This window comes from Aedes albopictus, chromosome 2 (assembly GCF_035046485.1).
Source record: "Aedes albopictus strain Foshan chromosome 2, AalbF5, whole genome shotgun sequence".
Lineage (NCBI taxonomy): Eukaryota > Metazoa > Arthropoda > Insecta > Diptera > Culicidae > Aedes > Aedes albopictus.
Window position 1 is genome coordinate 93,240,631 of NC_085137.1, and position 12,935 is coordinate 93,253,565.

A 12,935-nucleotide genomic window follows, 5' to 3' on the forward strand; every position below is an offset into this window, starting at 1 on the left:
ATCTCAAACATTTTGTCTACCCCCTGTATAATATATATATATATATATATATATATATATATATTTTTTTTTCTTTATTATCGAGATTTTCAGCCCTTGGCTATATATAATATATATATATATATATATATATATATATATATATATATATATATATATATATATATATATATATATATATATATCTTAAGTGATTTCTTCCCAGTAATGTAGCTATTTGGATGCGAATGAGACATTTTAGGAAATATATTTCGAATATACACATTTTGCACACATTTTTATTTGAAAAATAACATACTATAATATACTTAAAAATGCAATTTCGAAATAGGTTGACGCGTATACTCCGTTGTTGTGTCTCGCATGAGACTCCACACATAATCACCCATCATTTTCGATGTTGCTTGGCACTGATATCGTTGCTCCATATGTTTTATATCTTGATGAAAACGTTCGCCTTGTTCCTCTGAGTATACACCCATATTTTCTTTAAATTTATCCAAATGAGAATGAAGAATGTGCACCTTTAGTGACATTCGACACCCCATGGTTTCAAAATTTTTCATCAGTTCATGTACTATGGCCTCATATCTTGGATCACGATTATTCCCTAAAAATCCTTGAACTATATCTCGAAAGCTTTTCCAGGCTGCCTTTTCTTTCTCATTCAATAATTTCGGAAACGATTCCGATTTTATAAGTTTTTTTACTTGTGGTCCTGTAAAAACACCGGCAGTTATTTTTGCCTCGGAAAGTTTCGGAAACAGTTTTGTTATAAACTTAAATGATTCCGAATCCTTATTCAATGCTTTCACGAATTGCTTAATCAAACCAAGTTTTATATGAAGAGGTGGCATTAAAATTTTTTCCATGTTCACTACTGGATCGTTTTTAACATTTTTTTCGCCGATTTTGTATTGGGCTCTGATTTCCCAATTTTTAATTTTATAGTGGTTCTCTGTGTCTCTGCTGTCCCACAGGCACAGGAAACAAGGGAATTTAGTATACCCTCCTTGTAATCCAATTAGGAAACCAATCATTTTAAAGTCGCCTATTACCTCCCAACCAAATTTTTCATACTGAATTTTGTTGAATAACAATTTTGTTGTGGCATAACTTTCTTTCAGGAGAATGGAGTGTGCAATGGGTAGAGATGGGTACTGCTCGCTTTTTACGCGGTTGTGCAGTAGCACAACCTTCAAACTTTTTGAAGAGCCATCAATAAAGAGCCGCCAGTCTCTTACAATCAATGGAATGCCGATTTCAGAAAATAGACCTGCAAAAAAAGAGATACAGTTTTCTTCGTTTTGATGCTGTTGTCATCCGAATAGATAGAAATACCCACCCTCGATATCTCTACAAAAGCAAATTCCATCTTCGCTGGTGTAATAGGAGGAAAACTCTTCATCGCGAGTTCTCTGGGATGTTATTCTGACGGATTCATCCAGCAAACTCCATTGCTTCAGCCTAGATAACAATAATTCGCTTTTGTTTTTAGGGAGTGCAAGGTCACGAATCAAATCATTTATTTCCGTTTGATTCGGATAATGTGGAATATTGAGCACTCCTCCTTGAAGTTGTAAAGACTCACTACTTGGGACAGAACTTCCACTAACTGTCGATATTGTAGTGGTACTAACAGCCGTTTCACAGGTACGTTGAGGTATGGGGCGTTCAGCGGAATGTGGAATTGGCGCACGTGATGAAGGGATATCAGGGTAAGTTGACTTTTTTTGACCACTAGCCAAATTCACAACACAAAAATAACAGTCGGTTTGATGATTTGAAGGTGAATGCCAAATCCGAGGCACAGCAAATTCCATTAATCTGTTTTCTCCTTGGTACCAACCTGAAATTTGTTTGAATATTTGTATTTGAATAATTGAGAATTTAAAAGGAATCAATAAATAGTAAATATAACATAAACATTCTGCTAACAGTTTTTGATGGTATAAAAATTGTACAAGATTTTGTTATGACAAGTATGAAATAGTTTTCATTCTTTCCTGAGTAAATCTATAATACAACACATAGAAATATTTAAAAATGGTAATGCTGCTCAGAGAAGATTTAAGTTTTACAAATTTCTAAAATGACTAATAAATAATACCTTTTCTCCCAAAAATATTTCAAACCTGAAGTGCTTATCTTGATATACCATATTGCGTTGAAAATACATGTTTTACCATACTAAAGTTTTACGATACTTGATACATTTTGTATTCATCCAAATAAAATGTGGGTCATTCCATGTCAAATCGACAAATTTTTCATATGTTTTTGCCACTAATCTTTCAAATACTAATTTATATATTCTAGTTGAATAGAGCCTGCCTTAAAAAACTCTCAGCTCGATTTCTAACACTCGGAGATCATTCGTTCAATCCACAACAAAATTTGAATTTTTAATTATTTTTGAAAAAATCTCGTAAAACGCAATATGCATTCACTCATATCTGGTCAGCCAGAAGTCACTCTGTTTATCTTTTTATGTCCCTAAAAAGCTTTTTCTGCGTAGAATCTGATAGAAATAATCACAACACGGATTTCTTGAAATTTATCTATCATTTATGTGTTTTAATCCTATTTTGAAAGATTTCTCAAAAACACCCCTCTTTTTTGTCGATTTTTTAATTTTAAAAGATTTTTTTGACAGTTTCCCATCTTTTCCGCTTCTTTGTACAGAGTAATATTTGTATTAACAACGATAGACAATTTTAAAGTAGTGCTTCGAGTATTTAGGGAAATGTGAACCTACAGTATGACATTCATTGGTTAATATTATTATCGTCATGTATTACATATATTATATCACCTATCGAGCATATCATTCGTAATAGTAAAAAAACTAAATTACATAAACATTTAATCAATATAATTAATATACTACCCTAAACAAGTTTGATATTGTTGTGGGATTGAATTTTCAACTTACTAGACCAACATGTGAGAGGAGCACCTGTTGGTCTAGACTCTAGATCTTATCAAAAATTCACTCTAATACATGACAAATGTTTAGTCTTTGAAATCACCATAAAGAAATGTTTTCCATCCTCCACCCAACCATTCGAACAAACGCTCTAGTCGTAATTGTACATTGATTCTCCTCTGAGCTACACTGCCTGTAATCGCTGAACAGTCCCAACGGACTCCTATAATGAACTGGCATAGATAGAACAATGATAAACAATAATAAGATGTTGTGCTTATAGTTCTACCGTAGATAAAGTAGAAATAAAAGTCAGTATTGTGAACTATCTGTTTCAATTGAGGGGCCCCCAGATACATAGTGGCTTAAGTGACATTTTGGTCAATTTTTAGTTGATTATAGACAAATATTCATCAGACTTCATGCTTTTCAGCACTATTTTTAGATGTAACGTCAACTAGAAAAAACAGTAATTGGGAGAAAATTTAGTTAATTTTGGAACTCTTAAACAATTTGTATTGGAAGAAAAACTTTTGAGCTTAGTGGGTTTTGCGCAGAGTTTGGTGCCTACACGGTACAGTTCCTACCTTTCAACATGGTGCTCCCAGTTTAGTCCTACTGAAGGCAAAGTTTCAACTGTTGTTTTGTCTTTTTTGTACTTTTTTTCAGGAGTGAGCACCCATGATGTTAAAATGAACTGAATTAATCGGTGCCGTAACAGTCTGTTTACGGTTAGGATAAATTTAGGCGCGTAAGATTTTTAATGGTACGCTGATCCTATAACTTTTCTCTAATAACGAAGATTTCTTCATGATGAAAATATTTATATTTATATTGTTTTTTATTTATTGGTCTGTTTTTTAGACTACTGTCATCTATATATGTAAGGGATTCTGATTTTGAAACAGTTAAACGCAATAAATGACTATTATAAGTAAACAACTGAATATTATTCAATAGGAGCTAATTTTTCTGATAACTCGAAACCCAACTTTTACAATATCCCACGAAGGTTATACTTATTTTACTCTGTACAAATAAGCGAAAAAAGTGGGAAACTCTCAGAAAAATCTTTTAAAATTGAAAAATCGAGAAATAAAAGGGGTGTTCTTGAGATATCTATCAAAATCGGATTAAAACGTATAAATTTGAGAGAAATGTCAGGAAAACCATATTGAGATTATTTTTATCAGATTCTACACAGAAAAACCTTTTTAGAGACATAAAAAGATAAGCGGTATGATTCCTGGCTGATCAGAAATCAGTAAATACGTAATGCGATTTACGGATTTTTTTCAAAAATAATCAAAATTTAAAAATAGTGTGTAGGTTGAACGGATAATCTCCGAGTGTTACAAATCGAGCTGAGGCCATTATAAGCCATTTCCGACCTGCTGAAATTACTTTGAACATTACTTGGAATATCATGTGCCAATCGATTTGTCGATTTGGTATGGAATGACCCATGTTACATTTCATTTTATTCCTCTTTCATACAATAATTCTCTTTCATTGAAACATCACCCTGGTGGTTTTCTTCGGAACTCCAGTGGCAATCACTTTACACCCACCGAAATCTCTGGGTTGCCTTTCAATTAATTTTGCTGAGTTTAGGATGGAAGTTAGCTTTACCTGAAACTTATCACAACCAAAAAATCGGCCCAATCAAATACAAGGCAGCTAAAAATTTGCGGTGTGCAGAACATCAAAGTTACTTTAGGAATTCAATTGCATTCATCTTCAAAGTGTATACAGTCGAAACTAAGTATGTAAAATTTTCTAAGAAATCTCAGGAAGAATTCCTCAACAATTCTCTAGTAGCACTCAAGAAGACATTTCTGTGAAAGATTAAAAATTATCTTAAAAAAAAAATAAAGACATATATGAGAGAATTAAAAAAATGGCTGCCTTGTAAAAACCGAGAGCATGCATCTTGACTTCTTTGTGGTATTGTTGGAAAATACATTAGAAGTAGGGTAGATGATGATGAATGGGCCAGTCCAAAAACTGATCATGGTTGGACCAATTTTGAAAACCCAAAATAATGTATTGTTTTCTTAAAAACTCAAACTACACTCTCACTAATGACAAAATATGACTCTTTCTTCATTGAAATCACATCGGTTTTAATTAAATTACCGCCAAATATTTAAATTATTAATGGTTTTAGAAAGGCTTTCTAGAAGCCCTAGTGGAGCACCAAAAATGCTCAGTTTGTAGCATCGAGAACATAGAAATTCTTTTTCATTTCCTGATCTTTTTTCGTTATTCTATTGCAAAAATATCTAACCTTCTTTGGCGGTTGACCGACATTTGTCCGAAAACCAGTACCCCGAAAGAAGTTTCTCCGAAAGTTTTTCCCTCGAAAAACGATTCCCCGAATGAACCGTTTCCCCGAATGGACCGTTTCCCCGAAATATTTTTGAATGCAGTTTATTTATGAAAATACCGAAACGGTGTAATCTTGGTTGGACCAAACCATTACACCGTTGGTTACTAGGTCCGGCTTAGTTTGTTTACAGTTTTCTTTGCGCGCGATGTCAATTTCAAAACGTTCGTCGGTCTCAAAATGAAGTGGAAGAGTTTTGAAATTGCAAATATTTGATCTCTACGTACATTATATCAAATAACAGAGCCTTTGCCATCGCGCCCCGACCGTATGGATAGCTGCTCGTCCTGAAATTCGCCCAGTACACCGAGGCTCCCGAAGTTTCATCATTTTAATATCATATCCGGATTCCGTGCGCGGTATCTGCGGCCCGCTACCGATCGTTTGGCCAACCGAAAGCCTCGTACATTAATTGGTTATCACTTCTTGCAACACCGATTCGTTTCGGAACGACAATGCTGACCTGAAGTCCAATTTTCGCTGCGATTCACAAGGAATAAGAAAAGGTTAGTCGAAAAAATGTCTTCATGTTTCGTTGGTTCATCCATGATCATTTATTTGGTCCAACCATAAGCAGCAATGGTCCACCAAGATCAGAATCTTTTGCTCATAAAAGTTAATTTATAAAATAAATGTGCTAGTTATTTCATGCTTCTATGTCGTTTTTTGAAAATTAGATGAGTAAAGCTTTCAGCGAATCACAACTTGGCTGTATAAAATTGGCTACTTTATATATAAAAGAGGCTTCTATTATGACTAAGTGTTGGAATCAACGAAATTGGTCCATTCATCATCATAGACCCAACTACTGTTTTGTTTTTGGTTCAAATACCAGAAATTTTTCGAGTGAAATAAAAACAGATTTCTGACACAACCATTTGTTAGAAAAAGCAGTAAAACGTAAACATATGAATAAGTTATAGAACGTCTATTCTGCCCTTTTAAGCATATCTGAACTATGTTGAATTCAATGCAAGTAGCATTTTTCTCAGTTACAAAGCCATTTAAAATTAATTGGATTTTTGTTTTCATCAGGTTTCATAGCTTAATATAGCACAATAACGTTATGTATCTTTCTGACATTGATTTTAAAATATTGTTTTTGTTAGAGCGAATGGGTCAACCTCGTTGAAAAACAACATGGTACAGATACGCTTAGAATGGCAGTATTGTATAGATAAAAAAATCATTCTAAATTAAATACTGTACCATGCAACCGTCTTGTGCAATTATGACAGGCATAATGTGGCACCCACTGTTTATCTTGATGTTCGACTTCGATGTTGAAATATTGCTTGTATGCTTCATATAACTTGGTATCTTTTCGCAATGTATGTTTGGTTGTTGTCCTGGTAATAAAGTAACCACAAATGTAACAAAAATCATCTGGATGATGATTGCAGTCATCAGATCGCCAAAGCATCTGAAAAAGTGAACAGAAATTTAGCTAAAGCTTTTCAAGCACATTTAGTAATTTACCTCTGGTTTGCCATTGTCAACAGGCCGTAATTTCTGATTAACACTTGATGCAACGTTTTCTGAAGTATGATCGACGATCTGTTCAGCTGCTGCCACTTGTTGTTCTTCCATATCTGAAGTTGAAACCCTTCGAGCATCACCAGTTGCAGAGACATTTGTGCGACTTAGACCAGATCCGCTTGGTCCAGCATACAGGGTTGGAGCTTGTGATGAAGGAATATTTGGATAAATATTTAAGTTCCTCCCGCGAAAGATTTTTGCCAAACAAAAATAACAGTCATTTTGATGGCTAGTTGGCTGACTCCAAATTCTTGGCCTGTCAAATTTCAACCTTGCTGATCTATCTTTTGCTGGTTCTTTGAAGAGAAAACATATTATATTTTTTTTTGTTTCTATTGAAAAATAAGCTAGAAAGCTCAAATGCGGTATCAAAATTTCAACAGGGCATAATTGCTTTTGAAGACGGCCTTTTCTGTCAAGTCGTATTTCAGTCCTACCTAAAATCCATAGCCACTATATAAAAGAGGTTTATACTAATTCTAGTAGAAAGAATTTTTAAATAAATTCATTATTTAGATGGCTGAAAGCATCTCTACTTTTCAAATAGTGAATTGTATAGTAGGGCTAAAGTACGACCTACGGCTTTAAAATAGAGTTGTTTTCAAAAGCAATTGGTCAGGGTTCTGCTAAACCGAACTATTTACCATATGAAAACCATCGATGGTGGCAAACATACTAGACCTAACTGATAAGAAAGTTGTTCATCCCAATTAATTGTGAACTATATTACTAACATTCTGTAGAAGAAATTCGTACCCACAACACATACGGAAATTGTTTTCCGGCAATTTACGGATAAAAACAGTGGAAATTATTCAAAATGGCAAATAGTTCGGTTTATCAGAACTCCAACAAATTACGCGCGTTTGAAATATTGTTACTAATAAAATTGTCAATTTATCTAAAACCTACTAAGCAATCCAACAGCACAACTCTGACAAACGAAATGTGGAACCCAATATTTGTCTTGGTTTTTGATTTCCAGGCCAAAATATTCTTGGTATGCTTGTCTTAATTTAGCTCCATCAGAAATTGAACACTTTTTCACACGGGAGCTTATAAACTCTCCACAGACGTAGCAAAATGAGTCAGGTGAGTGGAGACATTCGGTCGATGACATTTTTTTTTGTATTTCAGTTCTAGGCACTTTGGATTCTTATTACTAAGCACACTTGAACTCAAGTACAACTACTGATTCAGAAACAGAAACTGTAATTTTGCCGAGCAAAGCATTCGTATAAGGACTGTATCGAAAAGTTATTAGCAATGATGAAAACGGCTTCAAAAGATTAGGTTCAACATACAAGTAATTTGATGTTTAACCTTTCGCTGATCGCGCTGTTGTATTGTGTAAAACTCGCTTAAAAAAGCTCGTTCGTTGTACACAGCAACAGCGCGGTGCTGCAGAGGACGGCTGATCGCGCGATAGCTGAACGGTTAACTGGATGATCGACTGTACGTTGGATAATATTTTTGGGTTTTTGGCATCTCAGTCTGATTTATTGGACCTTAAGAACCGAAACGTCGGACTAAGAAAACATATAGTTGTTTTTGATTGACCAAATCAGACTGAGATGCCAAATACCCAAAAATAGTAATTTGATGTTTAGAAATATAGTATAAATCATTGAAAAAGAAATCGAACTGCAACTTTCTAGAAATAGTCATTTTACTTGAGCTTTGCTCGAAAACTAAACACATGTTTTAAAAATTCGGCACAAAAAAATTAATTTGCAAAAAAAATGTGGAAGCAAGTATAAGAAAAAACAAAAATCCGGCTCATTAAGCAAATACATACATAGGTACAATTCTCACGATCACCAAGGACAATTTCCTCTGAATTTTAAAGTATTTCGAATCACTGAAAATAACGCATTTTTCAGGTATTCAGTTTGATGGTGTTCCATCTAATCACGTTGATGTCAATTAAAATTATACAAAGCGAAAAAACCTTTTTTTATTATTCGATGTACATAATAGAGGAGTAGTTATAGCAAAGAACTAAATTTACGCTTTTTTTACAGTCCGATAATAAGTTGATGATGTTTTTTGTATGGAAAATATCTATTTCGAAAACCGGTGTTATGTAATATATAAAGTGTGCGTAATCCCCAACAAGATGTTTTTTCCACATTTTTTTCATTACAAATTTTACTCGCTACAAACTATTTAATTGCGAGGAAATATTTTAAGAAACCGAATTTTGATCAGATTTTTATTTTGTGACATGCATTAATCTATCCATACTTCAATAATACTTAAGATTCTAAAATAAAGAAATGTTGGACTCATATTTAACTAAATCGTAAAGATTTGCTAGTAGAACCGAAATAAAAAGACTTATTTAATTCAGTGTTGAGATATAACGTCATAAACATTGCTAATTATTTTACGATACAATCCATATAAAAGCTTTTTTCTTATATAAACTGGTTTACTTAACTTTACTTAACAATAAAAACAAATCAAATCGTAAGTGGGGTGATAAATCTACTTTTTTGTGTTTAATAATTCAGTCTTAAAATGTAGAACTTCAGTTGCTGATTGGATTTAAATGGTATTCTGTAAGTCATAACAATTCGAATTTTAATTCTCGAGTTGTTTCTGAAAAGCAGGTTTGGAAAAATGTGCAAAAATGTTGTTTTGTAAGAAATTTTAGTATTTTCTATCTGTTCCTAGATTCCAAACCAGGCATGCATTGTGTTTTTATGTTGTTTTGTACAATTCACTATTAAAACACAATTTTTTTGAACTAGAAATCAATTAAAAAAATATCTGTTTTTTTATTCGGACGCAGTAACGTTTTGTGTTCAACGTTTGATTTCAGCGTTCTTTTCGAATACTTTTTATATTAGCGACGCACTTAGAACAGCTAAAACGACATGGAATATTAGAAGTAATCAGCCAAAATAATTCATAACAAACACTGCGCAACATTTTTTAGGCTATCGAAAGTAAACAAAATTTTATCATTGGTTCCTGAGCATCAACCAAACAGCCCAAAGTATCAAATGCAACAAAACCATATTTGAGTTTTAAAAGTTTACAACGGAATTTTGTTTTAGACAAAAATTATTTTCTTTAGATGAAAGTTGGCCATGTCCAGTAACATTTTCATTCTTTCGGAGTACTGTTCGGCTGTCTAAATCTCGGTAGAAATAAACCGAGATTAAGCTTTTAAAAATAATTGTATCTTTTTCTGTAAAAAATAAACTTTTTATGATATCGACACGCTTGAATTAATTTAATGTTAAAGAAAATGATCAAAACTTTAAAATATTCGCGTATTTTTTGCACTGTGAAATAAAAACAACCGTAACTTTGTTATCGGCGCGAAGAATCACGACCACGAGTCCGACTGAGACAAAGATTCGAATAGCACTAGGCAGTGCGGTGTTGCATTGTTGATCTACTCGTAAGCCATTATCACACACTATCGCATGATTCCATATAGGGTTGGTGTTCGAGAATTCGCCATGTAGCAGTATTCGCCACCCTGTATTATTCAGCCTTTCGCTGTATAGATCGATATGAATGATTTTTTTGTAAAGTAAAACACATCCAAATGATATGAAAACGCTGGATGCTTTGGATGCTTTAAGTTTACTCAAAAAAATTAAGAATAAAAAAGTTTTCATAAAATTTTAGCTCCATAAATCAGTATTGCCACTCCTGCTCCAGTATTCACCACCCTCCATAAGAATTGCTTGGGGGCAGCGAATATTGGAACACCTACCCTATCGCATTATTCTCTACCATCTATATCGAATTCTTGATAGGGAGAAGTACCGTAAAACGGGGTAACATTGATCAGCGGGGAACCTTTGATCACCTTGACTATTCTTCAGGAAAAATCAAATCTTGAACATTCCACGACAAAAATCAAGGTGAGTTACACCGCTAATCAATGTTACCCAGTTTTACGGTAATTATTGCTGCATAATTGTGTGACATCCGTCGTAGGAAACAATCGCAGCACATTTAGTGATGATATTAGTAATGGAAGGAAATAGAAGAAGAAAGGGGGGATCCATAAAGTACGTCACGCTTATAAGGGGGAGGGTGGGCTCGGAAAATATATCAAATATACGAAAACCTCGCACGAATGGGGGAGAGTGGCTAAAAGTCCTAAATTGTGCATGACGTACTAAATGGATGCTCCTTAACATAAATCATGTCCATTTAGAATCCGTACACACGGAATCACGAATATCTCTGGAATAAACTGGCTTGTGAAAATGTCAACCTTTCAAAACATGCATATTTTAGAGCGCCTTCATGAAAAAATATCATTAAAATTATTACTTTTATTTTTTAATTTTACTAATGTAAACTTCCTTCAAAAGTTGTCTAACTGTAAAATTTGTAGTATCAAGCTTTTTTGGAAACATATTTTATAGTGCAGTGTCCGGAGTCGGTTTTCCTGTCTTTCTTAGATTCCTAATCGTTTTGACCAGTATTTTTTTCAGTTATGGAAATGGGGGCGTTTGAATGGATGTAGTATATTGGAGACTATGAAAGAGTTATTTTGAAAAACACTACTCAATTTTTGCGTTGCCTCTGAAAATCTTTCGACTGTAGTGACAACTTTCGAATCCAAGCCAAATCTTCTTTGGTCCTTTGCGGTGTTTTAAAAATTGCTAGTGATTTCTGAGGCTTTAGATCTTGTACAATTTTGAGTTGATCATCATGTTGTTACTAAAACGGTGTCCAAAGGAGGACTACCCGCCATGCCATGATATTCGTAGTAAATTTCTCCATGAACACGAACTCCAATCGGCAGGGGACATCTTCTCATGTCATGATCAATAACATTTGAGCGCGTAACAAATGATAGTTTTGGCGATATTTAAGCTTTTTGCTATAGTCGCGCTTGAAAATGTTGAATTTTCAAGGCGTTTGTGCTAGATTTTTTTGTTCGTCTTATTTTCATTCTGGTATATCTTTTGATTCGTTGTACGAAAACCGGTGAAATTTTCACCATTAAAAGAGGAATAGTTTATGAGTAAACTAAGCGTGTCACTAGAAAATATGCAGCGCGTACGGATTCTAAGTGGACAATGCAAACACTTACACACTTGATCTTCCGTAGATTTTCTCACAGAAAATCAGAGTTTTGTTACATGAAACTTTAAAGCTTAGAATGAATATTTAGATCTTGAATACATTTTAGAGAGGATTCCGTTTGGCGTGTTTGGTGTTTGTGGTGACGTTCCAATGAACTTCTCGTATATAAATTCCAACTTTTGAAGATATATATATATATATATATATATATATATATATATATATATATATATATATATATATATATATATATATATATATATATATATATATATATATATATATATATATATATATATATATATATATATATATGAAGATACGGTATTTTGTGAATTTATTTTATGTTTTTTAAAAACTTAAAAGAAGCGAATACACCTTGAGGATAAATTCAAGAAGACTGTTCATATACTATGATGTATCCGGGAGATGCTTTTCTTGAAGGCATACTGATTTTAAAATATTTATAGGAAGATACAGTATTTTCTGAAAATAGATCTTAAAAATATAAGGTAGAATTCAATTTCATTATACTTACAATCCCAGATACTATTTAAATTGCATACTTGAAAAAAGAAGAATCGGTTGAGAGACAACTAAATTAAAGTGGAAAGTTGATAAGCTTGTTTTAACCCTTAATCACAAGGGACAAGACATTTCTGCCAGAGATCCTGTGGAGTTCCGTGGCCTCCGGGTGCCCAGCGTTGGGTAAAACTATAATTTCTGGTTTTACTAGACTACACACGGAATTGTGCAAATTTTGAGGTGTCGCATGATGGGATTCTTTTGGAATCAAAAATTGGCCATTTCTGTCGGAGACCCTGTGGTCCCCAGAACTTGTTCCGTGTCCACCGGGTGCCCAGCATTGGGTAAAACTATAGTTTTTGGTTCTATTGGATTACACACGGAATTGTGCAAATTTTGAGGTGTCGCATGATGGGGCTCTTTCACCATCGAAAATTGACCATTTCTGTCAGATACCCTGTGGTCCCCTGAACCTGTTCCGTGGCC

The 12,935-nt window shown here is 33.8% G+C and overlaps 1 protein-coding gene across 1 annotated transcript; it reads right to left on the minus strand.

Moving 5' to 3' along the window:
* Positions 1 to 222: 222 nt before the first annotated feature.
* LOC115254960 (uncharacterized) lies at positions 223 to 12,119 on the minus strand. Its single transcript, XM_029852651.2, has 4 exons — positions 6,798 to 12,119; positions 6,528 to 6,741; positions 1,346 to 1,849; positions 223 to 1,276 (listed from the first exon to the last, which is right to left on the minus strand). Exons 1-4 carry the CDS (start codon positions 6,906 to 6,908, stop codon positions 309 to 311), a joined length of 1,797 nt encoding a protein of 598 aa, XP_029708511.1. The 5' UTR covers positions 6,909 to 12,119; the 3' UTR covers positions 223 to 308.
* Positions 12,120 to 12,935: the final 816 nt, after the last annotated feature.